General features: G+C 50.2%; 2 protein-coding genes across 4 annotated transcripts in view; one reads left to right on the top strand and one right to left on the bottom strand.

Moving 5' to 3' along the window:
* The window catches only part of Nckap5l (NCK associated protein 5 like), a 49,724-nt gene extending 37,122 nt beyond the window's left edge, over positions 1 to 12,602 (top strand). For both annotated transcript variants that reach the window (XM_045152075.1, XM_004649814.2), the window contains exons 6-13: positions 385 to 504; positions 4,506 to 4,619; positions 5,838 to 8,452; positions 9,874 to 10,036; positions 10,277 to 10,358; positions 10,685 to 10,993; positions 11,071 to 11,213; positions 11,677 to 12,602. In XM_045152075.1, the coding sequence (XP_045008010.1) occupies positions 385 to 504; positions 4,506 to 4,619; positions 5,838 to 8,452; positions 9,874 to 10,036; positions 10,277 to 10,358; positions 10,685 to 10,993; positions 11,071 to 11,213; positions 11,677 to 11,889 (3,759 nt within the window). In that variant the 3' untranslated portion in view covers positions 11,890 to 12,602. The remainder of the gene's footprint in view (positions 1 to 384; positions 505 to 4,505; positions 4,620 to 5,837; positions 8,453 to 9,873; positions 10,037 to 10,276; positions 10,359 to 10,684; positions 10,994 to 11,070; positions 11,214 to 11,676) is intronic.
* Positions 12,603 to 19,716: 7,114 nt separating this feature from the next.
* Positions 19,717 to 24,748, bottom strand: part of Tmbim6 (transmembrane BAX inhibitor motif containing 6) — a 29,042-nt gene continuing 24,010 nt past the window's right edge. For both annotated transcript variants that reach the window (XM_045152873.1, XM_045152874.1), the window contains exons 8-10: positions 24,513 to 24,613; positions 23,255 to 23,330; positions 19,717 to 21,531 (exon numbers count right to left, since the gene is read on the bottom strand). In XM_045152873.1, the coding sequence (XP_045008808.1) occupies positions 21,508 to 21,531; positions 23,255 to 23,330; positions 24,513 to 24,613 (201 nt within the window). In that variant the 3' untranslated portion in view covers positions 19,717 to 21,507. The remainder of the gene's footprint in view (positions 21,532 to 23,254; positions 23,331 to 24,512; positions 24,614 to 24,748) is intronic.

Genomic DNA, 24,748 nt, shown 5'->3' with positions numbered 1-24,748 from the left:
CTTTGGTTTGAACTTGAAGTCTTCCCTTACCCTGGCCCCAGCTGTTTTCTGCAGTTGTGATGGCCCTCAAAGAAGCATTTGTTATCAGCATGAGTGCCCTTAAAGTATTTACTAATATACTGCGGGTCACTTTGTGACATATGGGCCACTCTGACCTCAAGGTCTTTTCTTTCTCCGTCTTATCCAGCCACGTTCATGTGTGGTTTCTAGGAGGGAGGGAGTTGGCTGCAGTGACCTCCCATTAGGGTGGCAGATCTCAGAGAACTGAGCCCACAAGAGGCTGTATACTGGGAGCACAGCAGGTTGGAAGGGACAGCTCTGTGCTCATTCCTCTCTCCCCTCCCGCCTCTCACCCTTTCTTTCCTCTACCTCCCGGGTGGGCAGGACCTCCGGGAGGAGTGCATCAAGCTAAAGAGGAGGGTGTTTGACCTGGAGCGCCAGAACCAGATGCTGAGCACACTGTTGCGGCAGAAGGTCCAGCTCACGACTGGCTCCCTCCCTCAGGTGGGCACCCACGCTTCTCCTTCCCTACAGCAGCCCTGACTGTCATCAACGTTCCGTGTTCACCGCCCTGGCAGCAGCCAGCGGGCCATCGGCCATTTCCCTCCACTAGGGGCTGTGGCCACCTGGGGATGGCCTGCCCAGCCTGATAGATGTGCATGTTCCCCAGGGAGTCCCTCTAAGCTTAGCTGCCACCTGCCTCCTAGGTGTTGCATCCCTTTTTGTTTGTCTGAGATAGGTGGTAATGGCAGGCTGGTCTTCCAAGTGGTAGGATTATAGGCATGAGCCAACACCCCTGACTTCTCCCTTCAGGTTGACCAAGAAAGTTCACATCTGCGCCTACCATGTGCGGGGAGTTGGGTGGAGGCTATAGATGCAGTTATTTCCAGTTCCCAAGAGGCCTCTGTGGCCACTGACGTGGCCTCTTCCTGGCCAAGGACAGGGGTGGGGCCAAGCATAAGGCAGCAACAGACCTTGTGTCACAGAGAGAGCAGGAAAGGTACTTGGCCCTGGCAACTCAACATGGATAAGTGGCTATTCTGGGCACTGGCACTTTCATAGGCTATGATCTCTGCTGGCAGCTCCAGGTAGCCAAGGGGAGCTAGCTGTAGATTGCTTTTCTTGGGGCAGCCAGCCCCTTCCCCTATTTTGACAAGAAAAGAAACATTTGTGCTGTGGTTGTGTGTATGTGTCTGTGTATAAACCAGCCAGGCATCTCTGATCCCCCATGTCACCAAGACAGTATAAAACTGGATCCCAATTAATTCTCCCCAGCCTGCACCTGTCCCACTGGAGGAGTTACCCCAGAACCTCCAAGGCCTGACCACCAGCCAAGCTTGTGCCTTCTCAGTGACTGTTCATACATAACAGAGCACAGAGCAGCTTCAAGTCACTTGTTTTTTTTACTAGTGAACTCTGGGAATTGGAATTTGGGCCAATAGATTTCTCTTCATCAGAGTCTACAAATGTAATGGAAAAGTGTTAAACTGGAGTTGGGCAAAGTATCAAAAGTTTATAAACTACCATTCTTCCCCTTATAAATGGATACAAAAATACCTATATCTCCTGTTGTTGTGGGGCTTAAATGAGATAATGTACAGGACTTGGTAGCAGCAGCAGTTAACCATTCGTGGGATTCCAAATTGTGCCTTGCTGGGATGAAAGCTCTTGTGAGCAATCTTTTACCAGTGCCTACAGAGCTGGGCTGAATCTCAAGTTCTGAAGGGCCATGTCCTATGCAGGGTGGATGTGACCCAGTAAAGCCAGAACCACTGGGAGACAAGTCAGTAGACATGTGCTACAAGTGTGGTAATAATGTCACTTATCCAAGGCTGCAGGAGGGGAGACAAGCCCTCAGAGAAGGACAGGGAAGGATTCTGTAAAGAGATGACCTTGGGGCTGGAGAGATGCACAAAGTGGCGCATGCATCTGGAGTTTGTTTGCAGTAGTGTGTGGCACTTGCGTGCCATTCTCTTTTCTCCTCTCTCTCTCTCCTTGCAAATAACTAAAAAAATAAGATATTTTAAAGTTCTTTTTTTAATTTTATTTACTTATTTCAGAGAGTGAGAGGTGTAGATAGAGAATTGGCACCCCAGAACCTTTGGCCACTATAAACAAACTCCAGACACATATGTGGGTCCTGGGGAATCAAACCTGGGTTCTTTTGCTTTGCAGGCAAGCATCTTAAGTGCTAAGCCATCCATCTCTCCAGCCACAAAATAAAATATTAAAAAAAAAAAATAAGAGCCAGGCATGGTGGCACATGCCTTTAATCCCAGATTCACAGTCCAAAGAGGCCTAGGAGAAGGAATTCCCCATGGAAGGAATACATTAAAGATCCAGGGCAGGGAAACCTAGAGAGTGGTAAGCTGCTGGGCTTGGCTGGAAAGGAATGTGTGAAGGACAGGACGTGACAAACTGGAGCTGGTGTCAGGAAGAACTTAGAGACCAGGACCCACAGAGGAAATCACACTTGTTTCTATGGCTGCAATGAGCAGGCATTGGAGGCTTTGAGCACAAAACTACTTTAGACAGGGCTGGAGAGATGGCTTAGCAGTTAAGCGCTTGCCTGTGAAGCCAAAGGACCCCGGTTCAAGGCTCAATTCCCCAGGACCCACGTTGGCCAGATGCACAAAGGGGCGTATGTGTGTGGAGTTCATTTGCAGTGGCTGGAGGCCCTGGCATGCCCGTTCTCTCTATCTGCCTCTTTCTCTCTCTGTCGCTCTCAAATAAATAAATAAAAATGAACACAAAAAAAATTTTAAGTACTTTAGAAAAGTGCTTTAGCTTCCTTGTGCTCGAAAGACTGAAAGGCCACTGTTAGGTCAGAGAGACTCACTGGAATGCAAAGCCAGACAGGGGAAGAGAGGGGTACTGATGGAGCTGGCTGCAGATGGCCAGGAGCGAGGCCAGATGCTGTAGACAGGGTTTGAAAGCTCTGAGGGAAGAGGGTAAGGGAAGGTTTAAGGCTGATTTATACTTATCCAAGATGCCAGGGAAGCCGGGAGTGGTGGTGCACGCCTTTAATCCCAGTACTCAGGAGGCAGAGGTAGGAGGATCACCATGAGTCCAAGGCCACCCTGAGACTTCATAGTAATTCCAGGTCAGCCTGGGCCAGAGAAAGTCCCTACCTTGAAGAACACAATCTTCACTGTAGATGTTTCGTGTGAGACCATTTGGGGAAATGGACTGACAACTTTGTGTTTTTCAAGGTAGGGTCTCACTCTAGTCCCAGGCTTGCCTCAAACTCACAGCAGTCCTCTTACCTTTGGCTCCTGAGTTCTGGTATTAAAGGCATGCATCACCACGTCTGGTCAGCCTTCTCTCCCTCTTTTTTTTTTCTTTTTTCTTTCTTTTTTTTTTTTTTTTTGTTTGTTTTTTAAGGTAGAGTCTCACTGTAGCCCAGGCTGACCTGGAATTCACTATGTAGTCTCAGGGTGGCCTCAAATTCACAGCGAGCCTCCTACCTCTGCCTCCCGAGTGTTGAGATTAAAGGCGTGCGCCACTACACCCAGCTCGCTCACTCACTCTCTCAACATTTTAAATTTTTTTATTTATTTGACAGAGAAAGAGGGAGAAGGAGATAGAGAGAGAGAAGGAGAAAGAATGGGTGTACCAGGGCCTCCAGCCACTGCAAACGAACTCCACATGTGTGTGCCCCCTGAGCATCTGGCTAATGTGGGTCCTGGGGAATCGAACCTGAGTCCTTTGGCTTTGCAGGCAAATGCCTTAGCCACTATACCATCCCACCAAACCCCTTTTTAAAAAAATATTTATTACTTATTATTTACTTGAAAAAGAGAGAATGGGCACATCAGGGCCTCCAGCCACTGCAAATGAAGTCCAGATGCATGTGCCACCTTGTGCATCTGGTTTACATGGGTGCTAGGAACTCAAGCCTGGATCCTGTGGCTCTGCAGGCAAGCACCTCAACTGCTAAGACTTAATCTCTCCAGCTCAGCCTTCTTTTTTTTTTTTTCATTTTTATTTTTTTGGTTTTTTGAGGTAGGGTTTCACTCTAGCCCAGGCTGACCTGGAATTCACTAAGGAGTCTCAGGGTGGCCTCGAACTCACAGTGATCCTCCTACCTCTGCCTCCCAAGTGCTGGGATTAAAGGCGTGCGCCACCACACCCGGCTAGCCTTCTTTTTTTTAAGACCTTCAATCTGTGCCCTCCTCAGGTCACAGGTTATCAGACCAGGAGGGGCTTCCCTTCTGACCCCTCTGTAAGAGGAAAGCAGAGCAGTGCTGGAGCCAGGATGTGCACATGAGGTTAGACCTGCTGCTGTGCTTCGACCACCAGGCATTGCTCTTCCCCCCAGGCCTCAGGCTAGTTCTACCTGCCTGCCACCTGGGCCTGTCCCATGCTCACTTGAGGCTCCTCTTGCCAGTGTAAGGGCAGCAGCAAGAGCCACACCGTGGGATGGGACACATTCCTCAAGGAGCACGCTGGGATAGAAAGGCCTGGCTCCGTGAGGAACCATTTAGCTACTCTCCTCTCTGCAGATCCCACTCACTCCGCTCCAGCCACTCTCGGAGCCACCAGCCTCCCCTTCACCGAGTTCTGCTGAGAGACCAACCACCGCACTGCCTCTGGGACACTCGACTGGGGAGAAAGAGGTAGGAGGGGTGGGCACCGGAGTCTGTGCTAGAGAGTTCACTGCTGCTTCCTGCCAAGCCCCAGGAGAAGGGCGATTAGCCAGGCACGGACTCTTGTCCCGGCTGGAAGCAGGAGCCCTCAACTGTCAGCGTCATACCAAGAAAAACAGGTCCCCACCCCCAGCCACTAGCCTGCAAGCAAATGCATTAAGTCATGCAGCTAGAGTCATAGTTAACACTTACAGCCTCAGTTCCTGACAGGCGCCGTGCAGGACACCACAGGACTCTTATTTTGTGAAAGCTTAAACATAATTACCATCTCACTGCACGGATGACACTGTGAAGCCTAGAAGCCAAATGACTTACTAAAAGTCAAGCAGCTGGGTGGAACTTCGACTTCAACCTACATAGTGTGACTCCAGAGCAGATGTAGTTAACTACTGTGCCAGACTCAAGAAGGGGCCGGGTAACAAAGAAGGGAGGGGTTTGCGTGGAGTCATCTCTAGCTCTCTTCTGCTGGCAATCAGGCCAGCCCATCAGCTGTCTGACCGGGGAAAGCCCAGGCTTGCCTGCAGTGAGGAACTTGGGTCTTGGCCATGTCACACCCTCTTCTTCAGTCTCTTCTTTCTGGAGCTTGAAAAACAAAGAAAGCTCTCTCTGATACAAGCATAGAGGTCAGAACTGGAGCCAGTCAGGCTTGCCATTGCAAAGATTTGTGGGAAGGCTGGAGAGACGGCTTAGTGGCTAGGGCACTTACCTGTGAAACCTGAGGACCCATGTCGGACTCTCCAGGTCCCATGTAAGCCAGACACAAGGTGACGCAAGTGCGCAAGGTCGCCCTGCGTACAAGGTGGCGCAGGCACCTGGAGTTTAATTGCAGTGGCTGGAGGCCCTGGCTCCCCATTTCTCTGTTTCTTGCTCATGCTTGCTCTCACTCCTTCTCATAAAAAGAAAAAAGAGGGGAGGCTGCCTGCTAGGCTTGCCTCCAAAAAAAAAAAAAAGACTTGAAGGATTGGAGGCTGCACATGGGGTGCTCACTCTACTCTGAAATGTGCAGTTACAAAAGCTGGGGTGATCAGGGCTCAGAAATCCTTGAGGAAGCTGAGCCACTACATCCCAAAAGCTATGAATTCTCCTTTGAAGACAGATGCAGCCAGGCTAACCTGTTTCTGACATATTCTCCTAGACTTTGTATACCAGCTACATGTTGTCTCCATCTCCTGCTTCCTGTCCCCTCAGGTGTGTTGGGAGCAGCAGCTGCGGCCAGGAGGCCCAGGTCCCCCAGCCACTCCACCCCCAGCCCTGGATGCCCTGTCCCCATTCCTTCGGAAGAAAGCCCAGATTCTGGAGGTGCTGCGAGCCCTGGAGGAAACTGACCCTTTGCTTCTGTGCTCACCTGCCAGCCCCTGGCAGCCTGCAGGCCAGGGTCCTGGCTCCCCGGAACCCATCAATGGCGAGCTGTGTGGCCCGCCCCAGCCTGAGCCCTCACCCTGGGCACCCTATCTGCTGCTTGGTCCTGGGAGCCTGGGAAGCCTGCTACACTGGGAACGATTCTTGGGGGCCCCTGGGGAGGAGGAGGGTTCCAGGCAGTCCTGGGCCCCTAGCAGGGACCCACCACTGGCCCAGGGCCCCAGCTCTAGCTCATGCTGTGCTCCAGGCAGCAGTTCCTCCTCATCTTCTGACGAGGCAGGTGACCCCAATGAGGCACCCAGCCCCGACACCCTGCTTGGTGCCCTAGCACGCAAACAGGTGAATCTGGGCCAGCTCCTTGAGGACACAGAAACTTACCTCCAGGCCTTCCTGGCTGGAGCTACAGGCCCACTCAATGGTGACCACCCAGGTCCCGGGAAGCCATCTTCTCCAGACCCAGGCCCCCCACAGCTGTCCAAAGGCCTCCCAAAGTCAGCTTGGAGTGGTGGCACCACAGAGGCCAACAGGCTGGGTTTTCGTGCTACCTCAGAGGGCCAGGGGCCCATTCCCTTCCTTAGCATGTTTATGGGTGCAGGGGATGCCCCCCTGGGCTCACGGCCTGGCCACCCCCACTCTTCATCTCAGGTGAAAAGCAAGCTCCAAATTGGGCCCCCTTCTCCTGGGGAAACCCAGGGACCCCTTCTGCCCTCTCCAGCCAGAGGGCTCAAGTTCCTCAAGCTGCCGCCAGCCTCAGAGAAGATTCCCAGCCCAGGAGGCCCCCAGCTCAGCCCCCAGCTGCCCCGGAATTCTCGAATCCCCTGTCGCAATAGTGGTTCAGATGGCAGCCCCTCTCCACTGCTGGCCCGCAGGGGTCTGGGTGGAGGAGAGTTGTCACCAGAGGGGCCACAGGGCCTGCCCACCAGTCCCTCACCCTGCTCCATAATTCTGGACGCTACACAGCTCAGACCTCCCCAGTCACCCTTGCAAACCACGCTGTCCCCAGGACCAGTGTCTCCTTGTTATGAGAACATTCTGGACCTTTCCCGGAACACCTTTAGGGGGTCTTCCCCAGAGCCACCTCCATCCCCATTGCAGGTATCCACCTACCCACAACTGACTCTGGAAGTACCCCAGACCTCTGAGGTCCTCAGGAGCCCTGGAGCTCCCAGTCCTTGCCTCCCCGAATCCTGCCCCTATGGGGGTGCCCAGGAAAAGAGCCTGGACAAGGCAGGCTCAGAGTCTCCCCATCCCAGCCGCAGGGCCCCAAGCAGCTCATCGAAGAAGTGCACCCAGGGGTCGGGACGACGACCTGGGGATCCTAGCTTCACACCTCTGCGGGACAGGCTGGCAGCTCTAGGGAGACTGAAGACCGGTCCGGAGGGGTCTCTGGGCCCAGAGAAGAATGGGATGCCAGCCAGGCCTGGCACTGAAAAGACTCGAGGACTAGGGAGGTCAGGTGAGAGTACTGGAGACATGGTGGCCCCCACAGCCAGACCCCTTGAGCAGCCAGAAGCCAAGGGGGTCCTGCGAGGAGCAATGGCCTTAGGCACAAGTAGCCTGAAGCAGCAGGAACCTGGACTGGGGGATCCTGGGGCCCGAGTCTACTCCTCCCACTCCATGGGGGCTCGGGTGGACCTGGACCCTGTTTCACCAAGGAGCTGCCTCACCAAAGTGGAGCTGGCCAAGAGCCGGCTGGCAGGGGCCCTGTGTCCCCAGGTTCCCCGCACCCCTGTGAAAGTGCCAACTTCAGCCCCTAGCCTGGGCAAACCCAACAAGAGCCCTCACAGCAGCCCAACAAAGCTACCCTCCAAGTCACCAACCAAGGTGGTACCTCGACCTGGGCTCCCCCCGGGCACCAAGGAGCCTCCCAAGCCCGACAAGGGGAAGGGCCCGCCATGGGCAGACTGTGGCAGCACACTGGGCCAGGCCACAACCCCGGTACCTGGCCCCACCAACCCAAGCCAGGGCCCAGAGGGGCCAGCCCCACACTCGGCCATCGAGGAGAAGGTGATGAAGGGCATCGAGGAGAACGTGCTGCGGCTCCAGGGCCAGGAACGGGCACCATGCCCCGAGGTCAAGCACCGCAACACCAGCAGCATTGCCAGCTGGTTTGGCCTTAAAAAGAGCAAACTGCCAGCACTGAACCGCCGCGCAGAGGCCACCAAGAACAAGGAAGGGGCTGGCGGAGGCTCCCCGCTCCGGAAAGAGGTCAAGGTGGAAGCCAGGAAGCTGGAAGCGGAGAGCCTCAACATTTCCAAGCTGATGGCCAAGGCGGAAGACCTGCGCCGGGCACTGGAAGAGGAAAAGGCATATTTGAGCAGCCGGGCGCGCCCACGGCCCGGGGCTCCTGCGGCGGGCCCCAGCCCCGGTCTGGGACAGGTGCAGGGCCAGCTGGCCGGCATGTACCAAGGTGCGGACACCTTCATGCAACAGCTGCTCAACAGGTGAGGACCTGGGCCTCGTGGACAGATGCTCAGCAGGTCAGGGTGCACCTGATTCTGGAGCTGGGGCTACTCTGAGAGCTTGGGCTTTCCAGAAGTTAAGGGGCCCAGGGGGCTACTAAAGCACCTGGGAGCTGGTGACTTGGCCTGGAGGAAAGATTAGGCTGGTTGCCTTGTGCCAGTCTTGGCACGACTAGTTCTCATTTAATAGTTCCCGTCTTTCTGGGATTTGTCCACATAGCCAAGCCCTCAATGCAGCCTGGGTACACAAGTGAATGCTGGGTCCTAACGAAGCCGAAAGGTGTACCTCAGAAGAGGTACAAGGGGAGCTGTGGTTTAGGGACGAGGGACCCGCTTAGAGCGGAGTGTCTTTGGCCAATGAGAGAAAGGGCCTGGGCTCCAGGAGGGGACTCGGGTGTTCCCAGAAGCTCCAGGGCAGCTGGCAGGGGGTGTTGAGCATGGCCCAGACTGTGATCTGGTCTGCCAGCGTATCAGGGCACGTTGACCCTGGCTAGCTCCTGCTGTTCTTCTGGGGTCTGCCCAGGGTCCCTGCCTGATGTAAGCTTCAGTTGGTGGTGGTGGGAGCAACTACCAGCCACACACCCCTTTTCCCAGGGGTGGGTGACAGTGAGAGCCTCTCTAAGCCCAGCGCCATTGGAGGGTGGAAGATTGTCCATTTTCCATCACTAACGAAATACCTGTCAGGCTACTTTAAAAAAAAAAAAAAGATTTATTTGGCTCCTGGTTCTGGAGATAAAAAGGTCTAGAGGCTGGGCATGGTGGCGCATGCCTTTGATCTCAGCACTCGGGAAGCAGAGGTAGGAGGATTGCTGTGAGTTTGAGGCCACCCTGAGACTCCATAGTGAATTCCAGGTCAGCCTTGGCCAGAGCAAAACCCTGCGTCGAAAGTAAAACAAAACAAAAGGTCTAAAGGCCATATCTAATGATGGCTTTCTACTGATAGAGTCCTGAGGAAGCCTATGGTGTCATTGGGGAGACAAGGGTGCATGCGTGTTTGGCTCTGCTGGTCTCTCCCTCCTCTAAGGGTGTCCATCCTAATTACCCATGTGTAATCTTCGTCACCTCCCAAAGGCCCTAACTCTAAAAGCTGCAGTTAGATTCTTTCTACTTTCTTTTTTTTTTTTTTTCCCCAATCATTTTAGTTTTTTCGAGGTAGGGTCTTACTCTAGCTCAGGCTGACCTGGAGTTCACTATGTTGTCTCAGGGTGGCCTCGAACTCACTGCGATCCTCCTACCCTTGCCATCCAAGTGCTGGGATTAAAGGTGTGTGCCACCACACCTGGCTTTTCTAACAATCTTCTTAATGCCTTGGTGAGGGCTAAAGTTTTAATTGAAGCTTTGGAGTACCCTCAAAATCATATGGTAATGATAGTAACTCACTCCCATTGCACTGTTGTCCCTAGGGTTGATGGCAAGGACCTTCCGCCCAAGAGTTGGCGAGGCCCCAAACCTGAGTATGGGGATTTCCAGCCAATATCCACTGACCCCAAGAATCCCTGGCCTGCCTGTGGGCCCCGGAATGGCCTGGTGGACCCACTTCAGGGCTGCGGAAAACCCCCTGGAAAAGTAAGTTCTTGAGTAGGCGCTGTGTCGGGGTCTGGCTCTATGGAGGCCCCTCTTAGTCCTGGAAACTGCTGTCATAAGGAGGCTAGGCAAGAGAGGACCTGGCCACCATAGTTGTACTTCAGAGACCCTGACACCTCTCCTGGAATCCCATACCCATATTTATACCCCCTCTCCCAGAGGCACAGTAGTGGACGTGGGTAGGAACAGAAATGAATACCCAGATCTCTTGTACCCACACAGCCGAACAGTGAACCAGGCAGGCGGGAAGAGATGCCCTCGGAGGACAGCCTGGCCGAGCCAGTTTCCAACTCACATTTCACAGGTCAGCAGGGTCACAGATAGGAGCTGTACCTTGGCCCCTCCTCCCTTCACTCCTTTCTGTCATTACGGCAGATGTCAGTCTCAGTGATTTCTTGATAGCCAGTACAGTGTACAGTGGGCGGGAGGCCTCTGGGGCTGCACAGAGATGATTTTTCCCCCTGCTCTTAGGGATACCTGTGCATGGGTCAGTTGTGGGTGATGTAGCAGATTCTGTGGGATGAGTCCATGGGGCCAGGAAGGCCGAGTGGTGTGTGGTCTGAAGCCAGGAAGGGGAGCCGCGGGGCTAAGCCTCTGCCTCACCTCCTCCGTGTGCCATCTCCTCCCAAGCATGTGGCTCCTTGACGCGAACTTTGGACAGTGGCATTGGGACCTTCCCACCCCCAGACCACAGCAGCAGTGGGACCCCCAGCAAGAATCTTCCCAAGATCAAGTCACCAAGGCTGGAACCCCCACCAGGGGTGCCCCCAGCTCGGCCACCAGCCCTCACCAAAGTCCCTCGCCGTGCCCACACGCTGGAGCGGGAGGTGCCAGGCATAGAAGAGCTGCTGGTGAGTGGGCGGCACCCCAGCATGCCAGCTTTCCCCGGCCTGCTTACCACTCCTGCAGTCCATCGAAACCATCAGACCTGCCCTGACGGTGAGTGTCCTGTCAGGCGGGTGGGGTATTCCCAGCAACTGGACAGATCCATCTACTCGGTCCTCCTTCCTGAACAGATCCCTGTGAGGACCCAGGCCCTCCCCCGCCTGTCCAGCTGGCCAAGAACTGGACCTTCCCCAACACCAGAGCAGCCAGCAGCTCCTCAGATCCCTTCCTGTGCCCACCCCGGCAACTGGAGGGGCTTCCTAGGACCCCCATGGTGAGAACACAAAAAAAAGAGGACTAGGAGGCAGGAGGGGGTGACATGGGAGACCATTGGTCAGGTGCTTACAGCCTACACCTTCTGGAAGGAGGGGTGGGGGTGGGGAGACCATATCCACCTGCCCACCCTCAGTCCCCCTGGGGAAAGGGCTTCAGTTACTCCCCAGAACCTTAGCATGATCGTATAGTGGTGCCTCCTCCTCTTGGTTTTTCAAGGTAGGTACTGTAACCCAGGCTGACCTGGAATTCACTATGTAGTCTCAGGGTGGCCTCAAATTCACAGCGATCCTTCTACCTCTGCCTCCAGTGTGCTGGGATTAAAGGTGTACGCCACCACCCCCAGCCCTTCTTCAGCAAGCCCCCCTGCACTGAGGTGGATAGAGCGCCCCTCAGCCCTGTGCCTTTCCAGACTGGGCTGGGAGGTGGTGAGGAGCACCCTCTGAACAGTCCCTCCTCTCTAGGCTCTGCCTGTGGACCGGAAGCAAAGCCTGGAGCCCAGCCACCCGTCCTCTACGCCCCAGGGCCCCACCTTCGGGGGTAGTCGCACCCCCAGCACATCAGACATGGCTGAGGAAGGCAGAGTGGCCAGTGGAGGCGCTCCAGGGCTGGAGACCTCAGAGTCTCTAAGTGATTCACTTTATGACTCGCTGTCCTCCTGCGGGAGTCAGGGCTGAGGGGTTGCACCCACCACAGTCACCTCGGAGGCTGGGGACTCCAGGCGAGATCTGCGACCGTGCCCTACACCTCAGAGCTGGTGGGGCCCCATCTGAAGGGACCAAGGAGAAAGATGGATAAGAAGGTGACAGGGGTCCCCAGCATAGCCCACTGCTGCTGTGCATGAGATGACCATGCTCAGGGAGAGACCCCACCCTTGGTCCCTTTGTTCACCCAGAATAAGGCTCTTCCTGTCAGGGACTGGGGGGCTCAAGTCCACCTTGCTCCAGTTCCCACCTCAGGCTGAGCCATCTTGTGGTGCTGGGCTTCCTGCCCGCCAGCTGTGCCATCTCTGCCCAACTTGGCTGCTCCCCTGCCCTGAAGCCCCTATGGGGCCATCTGGAGGCCCCACGCTGGTGGAGTTTGGGGGACAAATTGCCTTCTCTCTCTGCCCTGGTCCTCCTTGCTACCTGAATGGTGCTGCCCTCCCTGCCCCATGTATTTGGGGGTCTGTTCGTCTGTCTTTGTTTGTGTGTGTGTGTGTGTGTGTGTGTATATATATATATATATATATATATATATATATACACACACACACACATATGTATAAAAGAGCGCCTGACCTGGTCCCAACCCGCACTGCGGTTAATTTATCTGTTGTTAAAAAGCAGCTACTCTGCTTCCAGCGTCTGCTTCTGCAGTATACCTAATAAAATGTGGAGGATCCTCCCCACTCTGGTTTGGGCCTTTGTGTTACGGCGCCTCCTCCTAGCAGCAAAATAACCCTCGGTGTACAGGTGGGTGTAGGTGCTGCATGGGCCCCAGGTGCCCTTGTGGGGCAGCCCCCACCCCCTAGGGGAACTGGATGGAATCCCCTAGGAGGTGACTAGCAGAGGGTTTGGCAATGGGACCCTGCCTTAGGTCCAGGACTATGCCTGGGGTTTGGAGGAGCCCCATAACCCAGGCCAGGTAGGGCAGAAGGCTGGGCAGGCCTTGGAGAAGAGAGTGGGGAGGACTGTAGGCATACACTCAAGCCCCGGCATGCTCCAGGGGTCAGTTCAGGGCAGCATCCCCATAGGTTGGAGTAGTGATTGGAGTAGTGATAGAGCCCAGTAGGAATGCCCCACATGCCCCACACGAGGCCGTCTCTGCCTAGACTTTCATCGCAGCTCCCCTGTGGCTTGTGGATCTTTCCTGTCAGGCAGAGCTTCTGAGCACTGGACTAGAAATCAAGAATCTTGATCTCAGGGCTGGGGAGATGGCTCAGCAGTTACAGTGCTTGTTTGCAAAGCCTGCCAGCCCAGGTTCAGTTCCCCAATACCCACGTGAAACCAGCTGCATGCAAAGTGGGTAGCGCATGCTTCTGGAATCTGTGTGTAGTGGCAAGAGGCCCTGGCACGCCTGTGCGCTTGTTCTCCCTCCCTCTGTTTCTCTCTTCCTTGTAAATAAAATTTCCAAAGCAAAGAAGAACCTTCATCTCCTTAGGGTTCTGCTCTTACCTGCTTGCACACCTTCTTCCCCGGAGTCATCACAGAAATGAACCACATGCAGAAGAGGTCTCCTCCCCTACTGCCTTTGCTATTACAGGTTTTCTTTTCCCTAGCCCAGGGTGACCTCGAACTCATGGTGACCTGTGCCTCCCAAGTGCTGGGGTTAAAGGCATTTGCCACCACACCTGGCTGATTATGGGTTTTCATATAAACTTACTATCTACATCTCTGGCTTTTCCCAGATGACCTCAGAGAAGGCTGCATCCTCCTAACTCATGTCTTGGTTTTTGAAGCTCTGTTTGCTTGAACCTAATGGACTGCATCCTTTGCTGACTTGGCTTGTGGGATGTTTCTCCCATGTCCTCTCTGGGAAGGAGCTGGGCATGGTGGGCTGGATTATCACCTCCATCTCTTCTGAGCTGCGACCAAAGGCTGTATCCACATTCTTCTCACCAGGGTTTGGCCACTTTGCTAATGGGCTCTGTGATCAAGCCTTTGAAAAGGCCAGGTATCTTGTTCCCAGTCAGTGTGAGCTGACTAAATGTCATTTGCTGAGCACTATGGCAAGGATGGTCCTCTGCCATATGTGATGTCTAGAGGCACCCCTGACCCTCTGCAGGCTGCCAAGGACCTCTGGTCCTCGAGGCCAACAGTAGCCCACGTGACTGCAAGCCCACTATCACAGACCCAGTGTGTCATCAGAAATGATTTGGGGGGGTGAAGGACATGCAGGAGAGTTGATTGTCACTCCAGGGAACCCAATTTTTTCCTGTACTTCAAAGGCTTTGTTTAAAAGACTCCTCGATCCTAGCTGGAGCAGAACACTTCATATCCCAGTTTGCAATATCTGCTTGAAGAACTGAGGTGACCTCACTATTTATTCAAGAACAAGAGGTGAATATTTGCCTTACATTGTACAAGGCCCCTTGTGCTAGGTTTCCCAACAAATGAAGCTGCCCATCCTCCAAAGAGCATCAACATAGACTATGAAAAGGACACAGGCTCCACTTACTGAGCACCCTACCTTTTGCAGGAAATATCCCCAAAACACCAACAGGTTTTTCTCTTTTGATGACTGAATTTTTTTTTCCCTTTTCCAATTTATCTACTTATTTATGTGAGAGGGAAAGAGAAAATGGGTGGGCCAGGGCCTCCAGCCACACAAACTCATGCACCACTTGTGCATCCAGCTTTATAAGGGTACTGGGAAATTGAACCTGGGTCCTTTGGTTTTGCAGGCAAGCACCTTTATCACTAAGCCATCTTTCCAGCCCTAAATAAATATTTTTTTTTAATTTAGAAATGGAACTGTGAAGATGGCTTAGTGGTTAAAGCGCTTACCCACAAAGCCAAAGGACCCAGGTTCTATTCCTCAGGACCCACATAAGCCAGATGCATAGGTGGTACATGTGTCTGGAGTTTGCAATGGCCAAAGACCATGGTGTGCCCATTCTCATTCGCTCTATCTCTCTCTGCTCTCTCTCTCTTTCTCTCTCTCTCCCCTCCCCAAATAAATAAAAAATAAAAATATTTTTAGGGCTGGAGAGATGGCTTAGCAGTTAAGCACTTGCCTGTGAAGCCTAAGAACCCTGGTCTGAGACTTGATTTCCCAGTCCCCACGTAAGTGAGATGCACAAGTGGCCCTAGGCTAGAGTGTTTCCCACTTTTTAAAATTTTTTTAATTTTTTTTTTTGACATCAACAATTTTTTTCTTTTTTTTAAATTTTTATTAGCATTTTCCATGATTATAAAAATAATCCCATGGTAATTCTCTCCCTCCCCCCCCACACACTTTCCCCTTTGAAATTCCATTCTCTATCATATTACCTCCCCATCTCAATCTATTTTTTTAATTTCTTGAGGTAGAGTCTCGCTCTAGCCCAGGCTGACATGGAATTCACTATGTAGTCTCAGGGTGGCCTTGAACTCATGTGATCCTCCTACCATTTCTTCAGAGTGCTGGGATTAAAGGCATCTGTCACCACACCTGGCTAAACAAGTTCTTCCAACTCCAAGAGCACAGAAGTGCTTACGGATCTTTTTGTTTGTTTGTTTGGTCTTTGTTTTTGAAGGTAGGGTTTCACTCTAGTCCAGGCTGGCCTGGAACTCACAAAATTCCTCCTTTCTCTGCCCCGAGTGCTGGGATTAAAGGCACGCGCCACCATGCCCAGCTCTGGGTTATCTTTATTTTTTGTTATTTTGTTAGTTTTGTTTTGGTTTGGTTTTTTGTTTGTTTGTTTTGAGGGGCTGGCTTTAGTTTTTGTTGTTGTTGTTGTTGCTTTTTAATGAGAGAGGGCAAGGGGATTGGTGCAACAGGGCCTCTAGTCACTACAAACTCCAGACACATATGGTCCTTGGTGAACATGTGAGATCTTGCACACGTGCATTACTGTGCATCCAGGTTATGTGGGACCTGGAGAGTTAAATGAGTCCTTAGGCTTTGCAGGCAAGTACCTTAACCAGACTTTTTTTTAAAAGTAGTTGAAATGGAATGCTGAGTGAGTTAGAGGAAGAATCTCCTTTTTTACTTTGACCCCACAGTCACTCCCTCAACAACACAAAATAATTGGTAATCCTTTCAGATTGGTTTTGTTATGTTTTTCGAGAGAGGATTTCACTCTAGCCCAGACTGACCTGGAAATCACTGTGTAGTCTCAGGGCCATCCTCCTACCTCTGCCACAATATCCAGTCTATCAGATGGTTTAAAATGTATTTATGGGCTGAAGAGATGGCTTAGCGGTTAAGGTGTTTGCCTGCAAAGCCAAAGAATCCTGGTTTGATTCTCCAGGACCCACATAAGCCAGTAATTTTTAAAAAATCATTTATAGCTGGGCGTAGTGGCTCATGCCTTTAATCCCAGCACTCAGGGGCAGAGGAAGGAGGATCATTGTGAGTATCAGGCCACCCTGAGACTATATAGTGAATTATAGGTCAGCCTGGAGTAGAGTGAGACCCTACCTCGAAAAACAAAACAAAAATCATTTCTTATAGAGTGACTGGAAAAACCTCACCACCAGGTGGTGCTCCAAGGTTTTTGCAAGGCTGCACATGCCACCCTGTGGTTATAAGAGGGAATTACAAGGGCTGGGGAGATGGCTCACCCCTCAGCGGAGGCTGACTCCCCAGAAGTCTGTAACACATATGCCTGTAACCCTAATCAGTGGAGGTTGGGGGAGACTAGAGAATTGCTGGAGATCGCTGAAGGACAGCAGCTAAGGGTTCAAAGGGCATACGCGGATGAGTGCGCACGCACATGGGGCGTGCTTCTGCACACACGTGCATGTGCACACGCGCACACACAACACGCACAGAGGAAATACAGACTGCCCTCCCTTCACCACTTGTGACGGGAGCATCAACCTCTGCAGACTCCGGGAGTACCAGGCACAGAAAGTGTGCATATAAGCCATCCAGGACATACCCCAGCGGTTCTGGCTGCCAGCCTAACATTTTCTACTCCAGCCGTGGTGGAGTTCCAAGGTCAGCGGCTGGACTTCTGGGGGTGGGGGGCTATAAGCCTCTCTTCCCCCATTCTCTGAGGTCAAGACGGTGTTCGGTTGACCTTCCATGGAGTGCCTGTCCTTTCATCTCATCCAATCATGTTATTTTAGCAATGAAAACTCGCCGGGCATGGTGGCGCACGTCTTTAATCCCAGCACTCGGGAGGCAGAGGTAGGAGAATCACCATGAGTTCGAGGCCAGCCTGAGACTACATAGTGAATTCCAGGTCAGCCTGGGCTAGAGTGAGACCCTACCTCAGGGGAAAAAAATAAATTAGCAATGAAAACTCCCTGGGCAGTCAGTCGGTGGTAAGCATAGAGCTAAGACACTAGCAGGTGAACATGGACCAACACAACAGCCCTTCAGGTTAGCCCAGAACTTGAGCAGCCTACAAGAGAACTCCGAAGTAGACAGATGTGAAGGGCTTATTCCTGAGCTTCTGCTCCTCTTCTTCCAGTCCTTCCCTCTCTTCTTCACCCCATTTCCTTATTCATTATGGAAAGCATAAAAAATGTCTCTGGACTGGGCACTCAGGAAGCAGAGGAAGGAGGGCTGCCTTAAGCTCGAGGCCACCCTGAGACTCCATAGTGAATTCCAGGTCAGCCTGGGCTAGAATGCGGCCCTACCTCGTAAAACCAAAACAAAATGTGTCTTTGGCTGGGCATGGTAGAAGTACTGTTGTTGAGTTCAAGGTCATCCTGAGATTACATAGTGAATTCCAGGCCAGGCTGGGCTAAAGCAAAACCCTACCTCAAAAAAACAAAAAAAAAGGACCTTCTTGGCATAGCAGGCAGTACTCTACCAGTCTCATCACATAAAGACCCAAGTGAAATGTCTAATGTCTGATTTTACAAGATGCCACCAAGTTTGGCAGAAGCTGTATTTTTTGACAATTATCAGCAGGAAATCATTGTTCCACTCCCAGTAACACTGGATACTATCAGTGTTTTAATTAGCTATGCTAATTAGATGTGTAGTGCTTTTCTTCATGGTTGGCTCTAATTTTTATTTCTCCAACGTTGAATGTGCTAACTTACCATGAAAAAGTAAAAATAAACAGTATCCTTTCTTATCAACTATATTTCAATGGACGTAAGTGAAAATTTCCCTCCACAGAAATAGTGTTAACGGCAGCAGGGCATGGTGGTGCACAACTTTAATTCCAGCACTTAGGAGGCAGAGGTAGGAGGACCGCCATGAGTTTGAAGCCACCCTGAGACTACAGAGTGAATTAATTCCAGGTCAGCCTGAGCTACAGTGAGACCCTACCTCGAAAAAACAAAAATAAATAAATAAATAAGCCAGGCATGGTGGTGCACATCTTTAATACCAGCAATCAGGAGGCAGAGGTAGGAGGATCACTGTGAGTTCAAGGCCACCCTGAGACTACATAGTGACTTCCAGGTCAGCCTGGGCTACAGCAAAACCCTACCTCGGATAAAAAAATATATAAAATATATTAAAAAATATATATATAAAACCAGGAGTCCTGCCACTTCCTTGCCAATTGGTCCTACTCACAGCCTTGAACATAGTTCTTTATGCAAAGGGTAGAGGTGATAATAGAGATGCAAATGACAAAATCACTGAGACTATTTTGTGATTAGCCCTAAACATGCCATTTAAACCACACCCTTGAAAGGAACCTGACAGAAGAGGGGCCAGAAAGAATGCAAGGGCAGGAAGGGTGTCCATACTCAGAATGTCTTGGATAAGGCCTGCTATACACATGGACTCACAGCAGATGGGGTATCCTGTGTATAATAAGCCTGTCAGTGTCTCATCATAGATGAGATAGGGCACCATGAGACCCCACACCTCCCAGAATAAATAGTGGAAACTAATGGTTGCTGGGAAAGGGGACATCATATCCTTTAAGGGGGCAGCCACTCAAGGATTGCCCATTCTCCAGTAAATAACCTTCCACCCATGATAATGCCCGTGACCCTGATTTAAATCAGTGGGTGGAAAGAAATTACAAACAGCTGGCTGTGGTGGCACATGCCTTTAATCCAAGCACTCAGGAGGCAGTGGTAGGAGGATGGCTGGGCATACAAGGACAGTCTGAGACTACAGAATTCCAGGTCAGCCTGGGATAGAAAGAGACCTTATTTTAATAAAAAAAAAAAGGGGGGGGGGTTGCTGGAGACATGGCTCATGGCACTTGCCTGCAAAGCCCAAGGACCCAGGTTCAATTCTCCAGTACTCACATAAAGCCAGATGCACAGAGTGACACATGCATCTGGAGTTCACTGCAGTGGCAGGAAGCCCTAGCACACTTGTCTGTCTCTCCACACCCATCTCAACTCTAGTGTTCAAGGTGGAGACCAAAGAATCACAGGGGCTCCTGACAGCAGCTCTGGATTGAAGGAAAAAGCCTCAACTTCAAGGAAATACGCAAATGAGTGATAAAAGAACACCTAACATTCTGCTCTGGCCTCCGTATACACATGTATCAGGCATGCACATCTGAGCACACACATATTGTGTGTGTATATATAACCAGGGCTGGGAAGATGGTTCAGAGGGTAAATTGCTTACTGTGCAATCTGTAATCCCAGCCTGACCAGGGAAAGACTAAGGTTGGAAGCTCTGTCTCCAACAAGGTGGAAGGCGGTCTCTGACCCATACGCACCATGACACAAGTGTGCCTGCCTGCACTAACACGAAGACTTTAAGTGGTGGTTGCACACTGGTGGGTTACAGAGCATGGGAGGCCTAAGTGTGGGTCCTTGCTTTTGTTTACATCGAGGGCAGTCTGAGTGCCATCCCATCCTAGCCCCCAATAGCAACTGGACAGTACCCCAAGCCCCAATCCAGTTTGTGCCTTTGATTGAACACATAAAAACATTAGGAAAGGTTAAGGAATTTTCTTTATTTTTTACAAATTAAGACTATGTAGATATTTATTTCTGAATCAAAAACACCTCTGTCTTCACAGTATGAGTTAGAATGCAGCCTAAGCTGACAACCAAGGAACTAGAAAAGAAAGTGGAAAGTACAGTGATAACTGTATTAAAAACCTGTTAGGCATTTTCTTTAAAAGTACTTTTATATCTTGTCATTCTTGGCACTGTTTCTAAAGAAAAACTCCTTTATCCCAAGCAAAAAGCACAAGAGGTGGAGTTTGGCTTCTAAAAGTGAAATTCAGATTCTCAGACCTAGCAGAGAATCCTCATATTTATGCAAAGTTGTTAATGACAGCTTCATATGAGGGAAGTCCCATTAGCAAGTTCCAGAGAACAGCACTCTCAAGCCCTTCTGTGGGCATGCCACTCGAGATGATAAACCAGCAGCCCCTGTGTCAAACTACACTGGTTGTGTACAGGGAAAGCCAAAAGTAGCATCGCATCCTATGGTAATGCGAAGGCTTGGTGCCCGTGTACTGAAACTGTTGAGTAGCCAGGGCAAGGACCATTCCTGATGCTGACCTCCTATACCAGCTGACTGTGGTCACCCACAAGGAAGGAGCTGGTGGACCCCCATCAGGACAGCCCACCCACATGTAACCACAAGTAAAAGGGAACTGGAGCACTTGCAGTTTTCTCACCTTGCTCTTGACTAGTAAGCTGCAAATTTCTGGAACGAGGTGAACAAACCAAAAGCTCAAGTGCATATAAAATAAAAATTTACCTATTCTTCCGAACCTCTGGATGGACACTCCCCAAGTGTCCAGGTCTAATAGAAAAAATGCACTGAGGAGCCATTAGGAATGCTGCCTGTAAGTCATTACACCCCTGTTTCACTGATCCCCACTGTTCTAATTCTTATCTCGGCTTGTCTGGCATTACAATGAGCTCCCTTATCCTTCTTCTCTCGGGACTTTCATCACAGCCACGTGATAAGAGTTAGTTAACAAAGGTGATAATCAATTTAAAAAGCCAACCAAAAAATACAAACACCAGGGGAAATTTGAAAAGTTGTTAGCTCTATCCTGCCATACATACTCAAGCCATTCCATAAATGCCTGACAAGAATGAACTCTTCCCTTTGTGCTCAAGTCCTCCCACCCCAATGATGGAAAACAGATTCCCTGAGGGTCAGGCAGGGGTGGGAAAGGGACACACACAGGTCCACATTCCCTTTGCAATGACAAGGTGTCAAGGTGTCTGCCAGACCAGCTCAGGAGGTGCTGAGAAAGCAAAGCGCTCACCAGTCTCTCTTCTTTGTAGGACTGAAAGCTCAGGTATAATGAGTCTGAGTTAACCAGGAGACGAGCAAGCTTCTTCTCAATGGAAAACACACTGCCCAGTTCCACAGGAATTGCGCACAAACCAAACAGCAAGGGCCAAAGGAGGCCCTACCAAACAGTCCAGGTCCATTTGCAGAGCTGCTTGGCAGGAATGCAGACTCCTGGAGTTTGCTCCCTCTGCTGGCCCCACTCTTCATTCCGGTGTACCAGATGCCTGAGACTATGGATGGCTAACAGAAAGAGTAGGAAGAACCCCAGGAATATAAAGCCAAACTCCAAACTATTCACTAATCTTTTTTTTTTTTCAATCAAAAAATTCAAAGTAGAGAAAACCACAAAGTACAAAAGCTTTTCTGATGCTTTTCATTATCATAGAACACGCCACCTGTAATGTGTGCAAAGAAATGAAGGGTGGAGGGACAGGAAGTCGAGCTGGGACAGACTGATGGCCATTTCATTTCTTCTCTTTTTTCTTGTCCTACAAATGGAGAAACATTACCCGATTAATTTCTCTGCATCTCACATCCAAAATCAAACTCATTAGTAGGCCTTTGGACAGGTTCTGGAAGGAATTCAGACCATGATAAGGGATGAAAAATGCTCCTTTAGCCCTCAACCATTTCCCACTCATGGTCCTCCACAATGGCTGGAACTTAACAAGCCATCCCCCTAATTCTTGGCGTGGGTGGGAGTTGCCTGACTATTCTTAGTGACTCACAACCACCACCACCATGGCTCAGTAAAGGCTTGATTGGCCTTTACTGTCCTTAAAGAGCAAAACCAGGGGGGGACTAGAGAGATAGCTTAGCAGTTAAGTGCTTGCCTCTGAAACCTAAAGACCCTGGTTTGAGGCTCAATTCCACAATACCCACATAAGCCAGATGCACAAAGTGGCACATGCATCTGGAGTTCATTTGCAGTAGCTGGAAGCTCTGGTGTGCCCATTACCTCTCCCTCCCTCCCTCTCTCTTTAAATAAATAATAAATAAAAAAGAGCAAAGCCAGGAACAAGAATACCCATTTCCCTGGGAAACTTTCTACCCTAGAGGCTGAAAAGGAAGTTCTACATACCCAATCAACCTAGTCAGGGGTCCCTTTCAATCTTAGGTAGAAACCCAAAGAGGGCACCTGTGTGATGCTCACTACAACCATGGCACAGTCCAAACAGAATGGAATTCCTCCATTTTGCCACTGCCTTTATCACCACAGCACTGTCTCCAGACTGGTTCCAGAATCAGGTCCATAAAGAAATGTTTATGGGGCTGGAGAAATGGCTTAGTGGTTAAGGCACATGCCTGTGAAGCCTAAGGACCCAGATTTGATTCTCCAGGACCCATGTAAGCCAGAGGCACATGGTAGCACATGCGTCTGGAGCTCGTTTGCAATGGCGAGAGGCCATAGCACACTCATTCTCTCTCTCAACTAAATAACAACATTTTTTTTTTTAAGTACTATATAGGGGCTGGAGAGATGGCTTAGTGGTTAAGTGAAGCCTAAGGCCCTGGCATGCTCATTCTCTTTTTCTCCCCTCCTCCAATAAATAAAAATAAATCTTAAAAAAAAAAAAAGCTGATGGGTTCATTTGCTTCCCTACCGTTGGACTACACTTTTTGTACCCCCCTCCTGACCCCCCAAGGTAGGGTCTCACTCTAGTTCAGGCTGACCTGGAATTCACTATGGAGTCTCAGGCAGGCCTCAAATACAGCAATCCCCCTACCTCAGTCTCCCAAGTGCTGGGATTAAAGGCATGTACCACTACACCCAGCCACCTAAGTCCTAACTCTTAAATTCTTCATAAAGTAGGTTGTTTTTATAGACACTGAAATTCTTTTTTTGTTATTTTGTTTTTCAAGGGAGGACCTTGCCCTAGCCCAGGGTTGGCCTGGAATTCACTATGGAGTCTCAGGCCTTGAACTCACAGTGATCCTCCTAGCTCTGCCTCCCAAGTGCTGGGATTAAAGGCATGTGTCACTGCATTCTACTCCGCTGAGGTTCTTTTTCCACCTGATAACTAGTTTCAGGAATAGTGTTGACCTGTTCCTTTATATCTAATAGCTGAAGACTTCTGGTTTGCCCTGCTTCAGTGGCCTGCATAACATGCATATTCAATGCAGTACATGACCCACTTTTTCAAGTGAAGTCCACAGAGATGCTGAGCAGAGTCATTCACTCATCTGCAGGGTATAGTATGGCATACTAACCTTGTCATTCATAGCCAGGATCATCATGAGTTTTCTGAAGAGTGTAACAAAATCTAAGAAGAGATCAACGCAATGCCTGAAAGAGAAGAACCAGTTTACTCACTATACCTCACACTCCAAAAGCCCAAAGTGGCAGAAAATAAACCTCACCCCTACTTCAAGTCAGCTTCTTTAACATTTAACCTCCACTAAGAAAGTAAAACTCTGGGGTCTGGATCATTCTCAACTCAGCAAAGCGTGGAATAAAGGGAGTGAGCTTTGGACTATGAAGAAACCAAGTCAGAATCCTGACTACTAAGCTCCAATAATTAGAATGAGACTACAAGAGGATTGCTTTATTTAAAAACTATGTGCTGGGCTGGAGATATGGCTTAGTGGTTAAGGTGTTTGCCTGCAAAACCAAAGGATCCCAGTTCAATTCCCCAGGACCCACATAAACCAGCTGCACAAGGTGGCACATGTATCTGGAGTTTTTTTGCAGTGGCCCAAGCACACCCATTCTCTCTCTCAAATAAATAACAATTAAAAAAGAATTCTATGTAGGGGCTAGAGAGATGGCTTAGTGGTTAAGCGCTTGCTTGTGAAGCCTAAGGACCCCGGTTTGAAGCTTCATTCCCCAGGACACACGTAAGCTAGATGCACATGCATCTGGAGCTCATTTGGAATGGCTGGAGGCCCTGGTGCGCCCATTCTCTCTGTTGCTCTCAAATAAATAAATAAAAACACTATGCATATATTTTCATTATTAAAAGGTTGAAAGAATTCAGAAACAATAAAGAGTGAAAGGATAAAAACTATTCCTCTTTCTTTCTCCTTCCTGAAGGTAGCTACTATCAAAATTGTGGAAGAAAAAAAAAAGCGGGGGTGTGGTGGCGCAAGCCTTTAATCTCAGCAATCAGTGAGCAGAGGTAGGAGGATCAAGGCCACTTTGAGATTACATAGTGAATTCCAGGTCAGCCTGAGCTAGAGTGAGACCCTACCTCAGGAAAAAAAAAAAAAAAAAACTGGAGGGCTGGGCATGTAGCTCAGTGGCAGAGCACCTGCCTGGCATGCATGAGGCCTTGGGTTTGCACTCCAGCATCGCAAAACAAGCAAGCAAGCAAATATAACAGGCTTTTTTGTGAAGTGAAGGAGATTGTGTTAGTGGTGCATAGTTCCAAAATCATCTTGAAGCCTCGCCACCTATGTTTAATTGTGGAATTGAATCAAAAGTATGCCTCATCCTTTGTTCTTATTACAAATTAGCTCTCACACTCACCAGATATAATCCTTATCTCCATTTTCAGCCTTTTCAATAATGAGTTGAGTATCAAAGAGGACAAAGCCACACATGACCATCAGCCCCAAATACAGGTTTGCCTAGCAAAAAAGAACAAGATGAAGTTACTATGTGGTAACAACAAAGTCTTTTACCTCTTGGCTGCTTGAAAATATACCTACCGTATGCTAGCAGGCTTAAAGGACAATAATGAAGAGTCACAATTTTGCTTCTAT

This window comes from Jaculus jaculus, chromosome 6 (assembly GCF_020740685.1).
Source record: "Jaculus jaculus isolate mJacJac1 chromosome 6, mJacJac1.mat.Y.cur, whole genome shotgun sequence".
NCBI lineage: Eukaryota > Metazoa > Chordata > Mammalia > Rodentia > Dipodidae > Jaculus > Jaculus jaculus.
The sequence above is the reverse complement of the archived record's forward strand: the minus strand, read 5'-3'. Positions and strand labels throughout refer to the sequence as shown.